At 42.4% G+C, this 13,554-nt stretch overlaps 1 protein-coding gene across 3 annotated transcripts in view; it reads right to left on the bottom strand.

Moving 5' to 3' along the window:
* Nucleotides 1–7,326: 7,326 nt before the first annotated feature.
* TAF15 (TATA-box binding protein associated factor 15) overlaps nucleotides 7,327–13,554 on the bottom strand; it is a 29,136-nt gene continuing 22,908 nt past the window's right edge. For all 3 annotated transcript variants that reach the window (XM_030295170.1, XM_030295171.1, XM_030295172.1), the window contains 5 exons: nucleotides 10,996–11,088; nucleotides 9,774–9,855; nucleotides 9,570–9,658; nucleotides 8,945–9,461; nucleotides 7,327–7,664 (listed from right to left, as the gene is read on the bottom strand). In XM_030295170.1, the coding sequence (XP_030151030.1) occupies nucleotides 7,625–7,664; nucleotides 8,945–9,461; nucleotides 9,570–9,658; nucleotides 9,774–9,855; nucleotides 10,996–11,088 (821 nt within the window). In that variant the 3' untranslated portion in view covers nucleotides 7,327–7,624. The remainder of the gene's footprint in view (nucleotides 7,665–8,944; nucleotides 9,462–9,569; nucleotides 9,659–9,773; nucleotides 9,856–10,995; nucleotides 11,089–13,554) is intronic.

The following is a 13,554-nucleotide window of genomic DNA, read 5'->3' as shown; positions in this document are numbered from 1 at the left end:
TTCCATGAATAAATGAGTGTCACTCTACCTACCACTGCTGTTCCTTTTGTCAGAGGCTGCACTGAAACTCCTGTCTCCACACTCTTGGTTAAGTGTTATTTATTTTTCATTTGTTTCAACCGTTTATTTATTTTTGAGACAGAGCATCAGCCAGGGAGGGGCAGAGAGAGGAGAGACAGAATCCAAAGCAGGCTCCAGGCTCTGAGCTGTCAGCACAGAGCCCGACCCGGAGCTCGAACCCATGAACCGTGAGATCATGATCTGAGCCAAATGATCTCAGACGCTCAACCGACTGAGCCACCCAGGCGCCCTGAGTATTAATTCACTCAGTCACATGTCCTTCTCAAAAAGGGAAAGAGAAGACAGAGACAGAGCTGTTCCAATGGCCAGTCTGCCTCCCTAAATCAAGCCCTTGTCTATACCCAGAATTTGATGAGCTTCTGCCTAGAATGGGCTGCAAACAGGAAAAATAGAAAACCCTGCAAAGCTGGACTCTTGGGGCATTTCCTCTTACTAAATTGCCCCCTAACCATTTCCCAGTGGTTAGGAGATAATGAGGCTGTAATCAAGACCAGCCATCTTCTCTGTCTCTTCTACACTTGCTTTCTGCCTTCCTCAGAGCCATTCCCTGTGACAGACTCACTCTACTCTTGAAAACTGCTTCAGTTTCTCACTTATTTGTACTAAAGGCTTCAGTTTCCCTTTACCAATAGGACCTGCCACACCAATCCCAACAACCTACAAAAGGAAAATCCCAGGAGTGAGTGGGTGGCTCAGTTGGTTAAGCATCCGACTTGATTTCAGTTCACGTCATGATCCCAGGATCTGTCAGCGCAGAACCTGCTTGGGATTCTTTCTCCCTCTCCCTCAAAATAAATAAGTTAACGTAAAAAAAAAAAAAAAAAAGGAAAAGTTCAGACTCTGGAGTCAGACAAATCTGAAATTGAATCCTAGGGTCCAGGGTCCATCACTTACTTGATCTTTGACTTTGGACAAGTTAATCTATTTCTTCGCCTATAATAAAATGAGAATAATCCATACTACTTGAGAGAGCTCCTATGAGGAGCAAAACAATAATATAAAGCCCAATAGAGTGCTTAGCATCACACAGTAAGCACTCAAATTGAGTGTTTCTCTCTTCTCCTCTCTTCAGTGTTATCATGTGTGCCTGTGACCACTGGAGGTTAAAAATGTCCTGCCACCCCTATATCCTCCCCAATCTTATTGAAGTGACCTAATGTGAGGTCAAGTTCTTCCCATCAAGCAGAGAAAGGTCGAAGTAAAACAGATGCTCCTTTCCATTCCCCACACTCCAGGTTCTAGAGTGGTCTGGTTATTCTGAATAAAACATGGTATGTTTCATTCAGATGTTATCTCCCTACCTACCCCAGTACTTTCAGATGCACGTTTTGCCTTACAGAGTTGTAAGTAAAAACACACAGACCAAAGATGGCAAAAATGGATCTTCCTTTCTCTTACCCACTCTGCACCTTTGGGCCAATGAGTAACCTAACACAAATTTCCGTGCACCTTAACAGCCTGTGGGTACAAACAAGCACTTATTACCTAATTTAGGCTCTCAACTACTATAAAATCCTGCCCACAGATCTCTAACCCCTCCTCCTACTCCTCCATATTTCTGGCTTTCTAGAGGATATCTTGTTACTCAACCAGGTAATAGTCTCTGCTCAGCAGTACCTCAATCCTAATTTCACCAATCCTCATCAGAAGACTTAAGACAGCCTTCAGCATAAAGCCCTGCAGAAAGGACCCACCATCCAGTACACCACCAATGTAGCAAAGCCTTCCCAATAAGTACCAAAACTACCTAGACGCAATACTCTGACAAACACGCTTAATCCTAGCTGTGGCCAGTTTCTCTCTGAGGCCTGAAATGCCCACTTCTCTCAGTCGCCAGGATCTGTTGCTATTGCTCTTTGGACACCATCCAAAATGTATGTTCCCTCCTCTTTTCCCTCTTTCTAATGAAACCTCTGAATATACCCTCTAATTCTGAAGGCAGAAAAAAAAAAAAAAAAAAAGCAATAAACACGCTCCACCTCTTCTTCCAACATTCTCATCCATCTCTGTGCCATAACTGAAATCTAGCTCTCTCTCCTGAATGCCATGACCTCTTCCCAAAAGGTGTTGCTCATCCTTCTCCATTCCTTCCAATGTCATCATTGCCCTGTGCCTTTATATAAAACTCAAGTGTCTTGGCTCTCTAGTTATACCATCCTCTGGTTCACTTCTCTGTTTTCTTATTCGTTGCCTGAACCTCGGTCTTCCTATCACCATGATGTAACAACCACCCAACACCCAGATCCTCAGTTCTTGATCTCAAATACAAAGGCCTTTCCCTTCCACTCACTTTAGCCATCCACTTCCATGGCCACACCCAGCCCTTATCATCCCCAGGAATTGCTCCATCTCCCAAATCCTGAATATCTACTTTCTGACCCAAACCTTCTATCTATCCAGCTTATCCTCAATATCAGTTCTCTGAATCTCATCAGTAACACCATTCTTGACATCCCTACATTCTCCACTAACTTGTTTTTTTCTTCCTATTCAGCCTAGACTCCATCCATCAACCACTATCTCTACTCTTCTCATACCTCCAACAGGTATGAAACAAATCTGAAATTTTTATTCAGATTACTAGTATCTGACTAGTAAAATCTCTAACCCTGAATCAAACTGCCTCTGTTCCTATAACCAGGTTGCTAATTAAATATGGGGAAAAATCCGGGGCACCTGGGTGGCTCAGTCAGTTAAGCACCTGACTTTGGCTCAGTTTTGTGAGTTCAAGCCTGCTGTTGTCCTCAGATCCTCTGCCTCCCTCTCTCTCTGCCCCTCCCCTGTTACGTCCTCTCTCTCTCCCATCCAAGTACTAACGAGGCCCGACTCTGCTTAGCTTCCAAGATCAGGTGCATTCAGGGTGTTATGGCTATAGACACGCTCTCTCTCAAAAATAAATAAAAACACCTAAAATAAGTAAATAAAAATATATTAAAAAAATTTTAAGATAGAGAAAAATCACACATCCATAGACTACCCATAAAACACTTGCCTCCTATGTTAACTGGGCTCTCATTGTCTGGCAACTTTACAGGTTCCTAGTCACAATACTTTCCTATTTCCTACAATGGTTATCTTAAGTCTTCTCTGCTATCTCTACTATCCTCACATTTACTACAGTCTCTTCAAACTATCATATTCCCCAACTCTCAGCAGACTATTATATTTACTATACTCAGGGGATAAAAAGACATCACATGGAATTACTTCAACTTCCTGCCACCTCTGTTACAAGCATCCTTGTGCACAGTAAAGAGCACAGGCTCTAAGGCTAAATCCCTGGATTAGAATCCAGACTCTGCCACTTACTAGAGATGTGATCCTGGGCAAGTTGCTTAGCCTCTCAGTGCCTCTGTTCCTCACTGTACCCTCTGAAGCCCCTTTCAAGCAGCAATCAAAATCACACCACTTATCTCCTCTGAAGTGTTTCCTATACTTCCTTGGTTCACAGCATTATTGTGAGAATTAGTTAACACAGAGTGCTTGTTAACAGTGCCTGGCACATAGGAAGCCCCCAATAAATGTTAATCATCTGTTACCATCATTATCAGCATCTGCAACTATCCTTACCTCCAGAAACAACACAAGAGGCATTCTCCTGTTCTACTGTAAATCCTTCACCAGTGTTCTGGTCACCATTCCTTCAAGGGATTTGAACATCAATTATCCCCATTTCCTTGCACATAGTGTATAAACATGCTTATTTCTCACCCATCTTAAAAAATAACCTCCCACAAACCCATATCCCTGTCCAGATACTTCTTCTTACCTCAACCCCATCTCTAACCACCCTTCATAATCAAGATTTTTAGTTGTCCACATTACCTGTCTCCATTTCTCCAATATCTATTAGTCATCATCCCACTTCAGTTTGGGTTCAGAATTCAATGCTCTACCAAAATGGCTTTTGCTAAGGCAGTGGTCCTCAAAAGGGGCAATCATGCACCCCAAACTGTGTCCCCAAAGGACATTTGGCAGTGTCAGACATTCTGATTGTCACAACTGGGGGCCGCTCCTGGAGTCTCGTGGTAGAAGCCAGGGATGCTGCTAAACATCCTGCAACAAAAAGGGCAACCCCCCATACCAAAGACTTCTCCAACCCAAATGTCAGTAGTCCCAAGGTTGAGACACCCTGTGCTAAGGTAATTTAGAGCCTCCATATTGCTAAATACGAGTGCTTTCTATATGCACTCTGTATGACTTGGCCTGGCTTGACCACTTGACACCACTAGCTTCCCCCTCTTTAAAATCCATGCTTCCTTTGGGTTCCACCAACACCTCACTGGCCATTTCTAGTCTCTATTTCAGGATCCTCTTCTATGATCTCTTAAGTATTAGTATTTCTCAGGGTCCTATCCTAGGCTCTTCTCTCTATATATACTGTCTCCCCAAACCATTAAAATCAACTGAGGCTCTTATTAAATGGCCAGGCCGAAGAGATTTCATTGTTTTGGAATAGAACCCAGCATCCTTGTGTTTAAAAAAAAACATCCTTGCTAATTCTAATATAGAGCTTGGATGGTGAAGAACTACTCTAGACAGTCTTATTATATCCACTCAGCACTTTAATTACCATTTATATATTAGTGGCTCATTAATCTCAAATCTGTACCTATAATAGATTCATTCATTTAGCCAATATTCATTGAGTTACCTACTCTGCGCCTGACACTGTTCTAAGCACTGGGGTAGAACAGTCAACAACAGACAAGGTTCCCTACTCTCCTGGAGCTTATATTCTTTTTTTTTTTTTTTTTTTTTTAACGTTTTATTTATTTTTGAGACAGAGAGAGACAGAGCATGAACGGGGGAGGGGCAGAGAGAGAGGGAGACACAGAATCGGAAGCAGGCTCCGGGCTCTGAGCCATCAGCCCAGAGCCCGAGGCGGAGCTCGAACTCACAGACCGTGAGATCGTGACCTGAGCTGAAGTCGGCCGCTTAACCGACTGAGCCACCCAGGCGCCCCCTGGAGCTTATATTCTAATAAAGAGAGAAACTGACTACCACAAAAAGATCATTTCAAATAATGATACATACTGTGATGACATTATAAGAGGTGATAGGAGTCACTGAGGAGAGGCAGTATTTTAGATAGGCCAGGGAGGAGGGTGGAATCTGACCCAACATTGCAATGAAAAGGAATCAGCCATCTGAATATTTGAGGAAGGTGAATCCGAAACAAAGCATATAAAGATACTACAGCAAAAGCATATTGGTACCATGAAGAATTAACACCAATGTGGTTAAAGCAAGGTTAGTATGGATAAATGTTACACAATAAGGTTGGAGAGGGAGACAGAGGCCAGTTCATAAGCATTCTGCAAGTCAGGGTAAGGAATTTATAGCCTACATGTAACAAAAGTCAATGGGGCACCTGGCTGGCTCAGTCATTAGAGCACGTGACTCTCAATCTAAGGGTCATAAGTTTAAGCCCCACGTTGGGTATGCAGCTTCCCTAAAATAAAAATAAAAGTCATTGAAAGCCTTTAAAAAGGCATGACATAGTCTGATTCACATCTTTACGGTATCATTTGGCTACTATGGGAAAAACAGACTTTACAGGAAAAAGAATGTATAGGAGAGCAAGTGATCTGGAAAGGGAATCAAAAGTTCTGTTTAGTCCCGTCAGAGTTACAAAAACAGAAAAGAAAGGAAAAGAAAAAAGTTCTGTTCAGTACATCTTAATAAAAAGGTCAAGTAGGAAGCTGAATATAATCCAGAGTGAAGGAAGGCAAGAGGTCAAGACTAGAGGCTTAAATTTGGTAATCATCAGTGTATTAGATCGTATTTAAAGCCACAGCCTGAATGAGTTCTTCCAGGATGAAAATGAGTGTAAGTTGAAAAGGAAAAGGTGATTCAGAACAAGCTCTGAGAAACCTCCTACATCTGAAGGTCAGGCAGAGAAGCAGCAAAGGAAGCAGAAGTCAGTACAGAAAAAAAAAAAAATCAGCATGCATAATGTTGAATGCCAACTTTCTAAGCTGCAGATTTGCACAACCCAGCTACCTACTCATTTCCCCTAATCTTGCTCCCAAACCTGTTCCTTTCCCAGTGTTTTCTATTTAAATGAATAGCACATCTACCCAATCACCAGGCTAGAAACCTGACTTCTCTCCCCATAATTTCTGACATCCAGCCAAATCCTGTTCAGTGTCCCTCCCTCATTTCTCAAATCAATTTAGTTATCTCCTCCTTGTCCAGTCACTATCTGAGCTCAGACCAATATCATCTCTCACCTGGCTTACCATTCTGTCTCCAGTCCAGCCTCTCCACAAGGCAGCCATCATCATCTTTCAGTTGATGCCACTCAGGTCAGCCTACTGCCCTGGTTAAAAATCTTTTAATGACTCCCTATTTGGAGGCAGGGGAAAAATGAAATGCAAGAAGGACCTTCTCACCAAGCATGTTTACCTCTCCAGTCTTACCTTTTGCAGGGTCATCCTTGAACTCCTCCCTCTAACCACAACGTACTATATACAATTCTCAAATACAGAGCCTGTTCTTCACTCTCTTAACTCCTGATTTGTTCATGTCATTAGTTTTCTGCTGGGAATACCTTTCCTCACCCAGCCTTCTTACTTAGCCAACTCCTACTCTTCCCTCAAGACTTACCAAGCCTTCTCGACTGTACATGACTGGATCATGTCCTTCCAACCAGCCTTCAAAGTACCTTGTACTTAATTCTTATTGGAGTACTTGTCAGACTGTATATTGTCTGTTTGCTTGAGGGGCAACATATCTAGCATCTGGTGCAATGCCTTACCCCTGATAAGTGTAGGAGAAATAGTTCTTTAATGAATGCCAAGTAACATACCCAGCACACTGGTATCTTCACCCTGGCTTGTCATCAAATCCTTACTCTTCCTACATAACCCTCAGACTTCCACATTCCCAGCATCTAGAACACTGCCCTAAATAAATGGCTCACAGCTGTAAACTGCCATTAAAGTGACTGTATCAAAACCATCTGGTGAGCCTGATATAGATTCCTAGGTCTAGCTCCCCACACTTAACAAGTTTTGACCAAGTAGACCTGGGGTGAGGCCTAGAAATCTAATCTTGATAACCTCCTCGGGTAATTCTGACATGCAGTCATTCTTGCAAATTACTACTCTAAACAGAGCAGGAGCTCAGTATTGTTGAAAGTAACGTTTTAAGTTAATGAAACAGAATGAATTTCCTAATTCTTTAGGGTTACAGCCTGCTGTAACTGAATCCTGAGTGTGATAGAACAATGCACTAATGTACAAAAGTCCACAAAACAAGCAGCCTTTATTGCAGTAATACAAAACACTTTCCATTTTGGCAATATTTTACAACGCACTTAGCTTCAAGGGTTGGAAAGGAGAGGTGGAAAACTAAATGGGGAAATTTCAATGGACATTTCTAAAAGAAAAACTGTCCCAGCCCTCCCACCCAAATAAAAATCCAAATGTCACTTAATTTCACTACCCAAGAAGAGGCCACGAGGAAAGCAGCAGGCAAAACTCTGGCAATTTCACTATGGATCATGTCAGAGACAAAGGAACATTCAAAACAGTCATCAGTATGGTCGGTTGCGCTGATCATTTCTGTAGTCGTTTCTAGGAATGAAAAATAAAGAGCCAGACTAAATTCTAATTTTCTACCAAGGGGGAGCATCAGACACTTCCTCAGGGTGCTGGTGACTGGCATCAGCTTGACAATTTCTGTAAGAATGACACCATACCTAATTTATTTCTCTACTCCTAGAAGTGCTTAATAAATATCTAATTTATCAGCTTTAAGACCCACAAAGTTCCTGGAAGATTTTGCTATCACTGAGTCTTAAAAACTTTCCATCTACAGTAAGGACTCTAAACCGCTGTCAAGCACTCTTAACATATGAGTGGCATAACAGAAAAAGGAAAGCACACATTTTCATGTAAGAATTCTGGGTCTGCCACTTACTATGTGACCTTGGAAAAGTTACACAACGTTTCCTACTTCACAAAATGGGAAATACATCTACCTCATGGAGCTGAGGACTAAACTAAAGAATAGAAAGACACTTCCACAGGATTTGCTATACAGTAAGACATGTTCAATAGATAATTACTAGTATCTAACAATTATATAGCACTTACTGTGGGCCAGGAACTGTCATTACATGATCTAATACAACTCCATGAAGGAGGTATTACTGGCCCCATTTTATAGATGGGAATGCTAATGCTCCAAAGGGTTAAGTAACTTGCCTAACATCACACAGCTAGTAAGTGGTGAAGCCAGAATTTGAAACCAGAGACTTATCTCTGAACTTCATGCTCTTAACCATATGCTATACTAATTCTCACTACCCTATACTGCATCTGGCATACAGATGCTTAGTATAATAATCGAAGTTGTTTTTCATCAACTTTTCTGCCTCTACACCATTCATGTGCACAACACACTCCCATCAGTACCATCAGGAATTTTCATCTGGAAAAGGGATTACCAGACTCTCCAGAGAAACAACTACAGGGTGGCACGTGTCACATGTGATCTCAGAAAATGCCCCTATGAAAGGTGTGCTCCCCTCACTTAACATTAAGAACCTCTGATTTACATACAGTTTCAAATTACCTCTCAATCTCAATTAACTTTAGCCATGAGAAAATACCACAGCCATATACACACCCTCATACAAATATAGATTTATGAAACAATTTCCAAAACAAAATGAGTTTTAGAAATTTCTAAGGAAAACTAAATGAATCTTCTCCATCCTAACTGAGAGTTTCCAATGAAAAATTCAAGTTCCAAACAACTGGACATTAAGAAAATGTGACAAAAAGGGCTCGGATCCTAAACCCTAGGAGCAGTAAAATAAAAAGATTAACAAATACATTGTAATACTCACCTTCCTCCCATTTTGCCTCCATAGCCACCTCGGTCTCCTCCATAGCCACCACCACTCCTGTCTCCTCCATAGCCTCCACTTCGGTCTCCACCATAGCCACCGCCGCCACGGTCTCCTCCATAGCCCCCCCCACTTCGATCTCCTCCATAGCCGCCTCGGTCTCCACCATAGCCTCCTCGGTCTCCACCATAGCCACCTCGGTCTCCGCCGTAGCCACCTCCTCGGTCTCCTCCATAGCCTCCGCCTCGGTCTCCCCCATAGCCTCCGCCTCGGTCTCCTCCATAGCCGCCGCCTCGGTCCCCACCATAACCGCCGCCTCGGTCCCCACCATAGCCGCCCCCACTTCTGTCTCCACCATAGCCACCCCCACTTCTATCTCCTCCGTAGCCGCCGCCACCACTTCTGTCTCCTCCATAGCCACCTCCACTTCTGTCTGCACCATAGCCGCCTCGGTCTCCACCTCTTCCCCCACGACCTCTATAGCCCCTCTCTCCACCATAGCCTCTTCCTCGGAAATCTGCAAGGTAAAAATGCAAATCAGCAAGGCCAGCAGAATAATGTAAAGCACCCTTAATGCTAGTCAGAAGATAAATGCCATGGAATTGCTGTTAAAAAGCTGACCCACCTCCTCCTGAGGGACGAGAATCCTCTGGTCTGGGCTCATTACACTGGTTGCAGGAATTCCTTCGAGCAAAGTTCATATTTCCACACGATCTGAGAAAGGAGGAAAATAAAAATGTTCAATAGTTTCCAATTGATTCAGAACCCCCTCTTGCATCCTCTGACCCCAATCCCAACCCTATTACTGACAAAATAAATAGATACTTACGGATTAGGGCAAACCCAGTCCCCACTTTTGGGGTCTCCACCTCTCCCCTGAAAGCCTCCACGACCTCTGTATCCTCCACGGCCTGGGGGAAAGAGGAGTAGGGGAGAAAAACTAGCAGTAGACATTAATGAAACAGAGGAAAAGCCAGAGCAAGTACCCATCAATAACTGGGCGGCCACCCCCAAAATGAACCCCTTATGGTAGGACCCTGATTCTTTTCATTTGAGGCTTTACTTAGTAAATCCAAGAAATGTGGCAAAAGACCGCAAGCACATAATATAGTGCATTATTTAATGCACTAAAAAACTTCAAAGTCCACTTTCTATAATACCCTCCTTAGTCTGAGAATCTCAGTGATAAAGGCAGAGAAAACATATTCGAAATTTAAGAAATTAAACACAATAGAAATGAATTAAGGTGACAGCAACTGTATCAGGGAATTTATAAACTGGTCAGATTACCTAATTAAGTATCATTTAAGCAACTGTCTCCTGATCTCCAGGTGAATAAAAAACTGCTACACAGCTTTCCAAAGGGATTTCTAGAACCTTCTTTCAACTACTTTCTTAGCTATTATGACACCTTATTTACCCAATCTCCTTTCAGTACCCACTCTCACTTTAAGATATAAGGAAAAAGATGGAGTGCCTGGGTGGCTCAGTTGGTTGGAGTGTCCAAGTCCTCATTTCAGCTCAGGTCATGATCCCAGGGTCGTGGGATTGAGCCCTGTGCTGAGCATGAAGCGAGCCTGTTTGGGATTCTCTCTCTCTCTCTCCCCTTCTCCCGTGTGCCTGCACCCTCTCTAATAAATAAAAATTTCTTTTAAAAGAATTACAAACTAAGGGGTGCCTGGGTGGCTCAGTTGGCTAAATGTCCGACTTGGGCTCAGAACATGATCTCACAGCTCATGGGTTCAAACCTCACGACGGGCTCTGTGCTGGGAGCTTGGAGGCTGAAGCTGTGTCTCCCTCTCTCTCTGCCCCTCCCCCACTTGTGCGCGCTCTCTCTCTCTCTCTCTCTCTCTCTCTCTCTCAAAAATAAATATTTAAAAAAATAATAATTAAAAACTAAAATAAAATTTTTAAAAATTAAAAAAAAAAAGATTTAAGTAAAAAAACTTAGGGAGAGAAAGAAGTAGTAATTCACACAATAGAGACAGACCATGGACTCAAATTCAAACCCTCTGTACAATATCCAGGCCTGTGAGCAACAAGTATCTTACCTCGCCGCCCACCTCCACTTCCACCTCCTCTCATGAATTCAGGTCTTCTGGTAGCAAAGGACACTTTAATGATGTTGCCATGGAATTCTTTTCCTAAGAAAAAAGAACATGATTTTAAAGAAGTGCTACTCCACATCTTACCTCTCAACAAAAATATAAAACTGTCGGGGCGCCTGGGTGGCGCAGTCGGTTAAGCGTCCGACTTCAGCCAGGTCACGATCTCGCGGTCCGTGAGTTCGAGCCCCGCGTCAGGCTCAGGGCTGATGGCTCAGAGCCTGGAGACTGTTTCCGATTCTGTGTCTCCCTCTCTCTCTGCCCCTCCCCCGTTCATGCTCTGTCTCTCTCTGTCCCAAAAATAAATAAAAAAAAACCTTGAAAAAAAAAATTTTTTAAAAAAAATCTAAAACTGTCTTGGAAACTTTTAGTTTCAGAGTAATAACAGACATATCCTCACAGAAATTCAAACACACTAGTATTCCAAAGAATCAAGGTAACAGTGTTAAAACATGATTATCATCTATTGAATAGAGCAGATCTGTCACTGGGACCCAGTTACTTTTTACTGAGTAAAAAACCCACATCTAATATTTTTTTTATGGAAAGAGCCAAATGCAAAACCATGTGTGTAGTATGCTACCACTTCTTTTTAATTTTTTTTTTTTTACATTTATTCATTTTTGAGAGACAGAGACAGAGCACAAGCGGGGGAGGGGCAGAGAGAGAGGGAGACACAGAATCTGAGGCAGGCTCCAGGCTCTGAGCTATCAGCACAGAGCCCGATGCAGGGCTCGAACTCACAAATCATGGGATCATGACCTGAGCCGAAGTCAGACGCTCAACCGACTGAGCCACACACAGGCGTCCCAACTACCACTTCTACTTTTTAAAGGGAATTAGTGTGTGGGTGTACACATATACATGTGTACACATACCTTTACAAATACACATACGCTATATATTCACTGCCTATTATGCCTCACTCTCAGCAGGGGAAAGATCACTGGGGATCAAAGGTGGAAAGAAAGCTCATTTTTCACTATACACTTCTGGTACAGTTTGAAACTTTTTTACCATATGCAAGAATTAGCTTTAAAAATAATACATGCAAAAACTGCAAACATATGTAATTACATACATGCACACATACATATATTCTGCAGCCTCACAGCCTTAGAGACAGGAATTAATCTTTTTATTTTGTATTAAACAAGAGAACTGACATATAAGGAAAAGGTACCCAAGGATTTTATAAAATGGTCAGAATTCCAGGAGCCTTAGCTCCCTGACCAAAGCACTCATCATTGCGGCTGGCAACTTTTCACAGTACCAGACAGTATAATATAAGAAGCCACTCACAGATCAGTATTTTCAAAGCTGTAGAATGAATGACCTGAACTATGGAGTTAGGTTTAAGAGGCTCATATGCCCTGTGGGCAACAGGCACAATAATTTTTGAATATGTATGAGCAAAAGAGATTGCTTTTTAATTCACCAAAACTATGGCAAACACAGAAAAGTGAGGAAAAATGGACCTAGCCTTCAATAGCAAGGTGCTAGTCCTGACAGATTAATGCAAAAAGGTAAACAATAGGGGCGCCTGGGTGGCGCAGTCGGTTAAGCGTCCGACTTCAGCCAGGTCACGATCTCGCAGTCCGTGAGTTCGAGCCCCGCGTCGGGCTCTGGGCTGATGGCTCAGAGCCTGGAGCCTGTTTCCGATTCTGTGTCTCCCTCTCTCTCTGCCCCTCCCCCGTTCATGCTCTGTCTCTCTCTGTCCCAAAAATAAATAAACGTTGAAAAAAAAAAAAAAAATTTAAAAAAAAAAAAGGTAAACAATATTAAGGTGAGGACAGATAGAGAATCCAATCTCATTTTTGAAGAGGAAATACAATTATGTTTTTGAAAGACACAGGTACAATAATCTCAGAAGTGGAAGGGACCTCAGGTGTCTGTCAATCTAATTAGCACGGTTAAGTCCTTTAGAGACAGTGGAGCCAGACTGCCTCAGTTTGAATCCTGACTCTGTCAATTATGCTATGATCCTGGAAATTATAGAGCTTCTTTGTGCTTTAGTTTCCACATCTATAAAATAATAATACAGGGTTTGTCTCATAGGGTTACTATAAGGATCAAACTGAGGATCATGTAAAGCTTTTAGAATTATGCCTAGACTATAAACCACAGTTAACATGCAGTGTTACTTCTTATTAGGGTACAAAACAATGAATTTCTAATAACATGGGGAAATGACTATTAAAATGTTAAGTGAAAGAAGCATGAAACAAAACTACATTTGGAATATAATGATAAACTATTTTTAAAATACATTTTAAGAGTGGAAGGAAATGTAAGTAAAAAAATATTAGCCAGGGGTGCCTGGGTGGCTCAGTTGGTTAATCGTCCGATTTCAGCTGAGGTCACAATCTCGCGGTTTGTGAGTTTGAGTCCCGTGTCAGGGGGGTGCTGACATCTGACATCTGACATCTCAGAGTCTGGAGCCTGCTTTGGATTCTGTGTCTCCCTCTCTCTCTGCCCCTCCCCTGCTCACGCTCTGTCTCTCTC

The sequence above is a fragment of the Lynx canadensis genome, chromosome E1 (assembly GCF_007474595.2).
Source record: "Lynx canadensis isolate LIC74 chromosome E1, mLynCan4.pri.v2, whole genome shotgun sequence".
In the NCBI taxonomy this organism is placed as follows: Eukaryota; Metazoa; Chordata; class Mammalia; order Carnivora; family Felidae; genus Lynx; species Lynx canadensis.
This window is presented reverse-complemented; position numbering and strand designations above follow the sequence as displayed.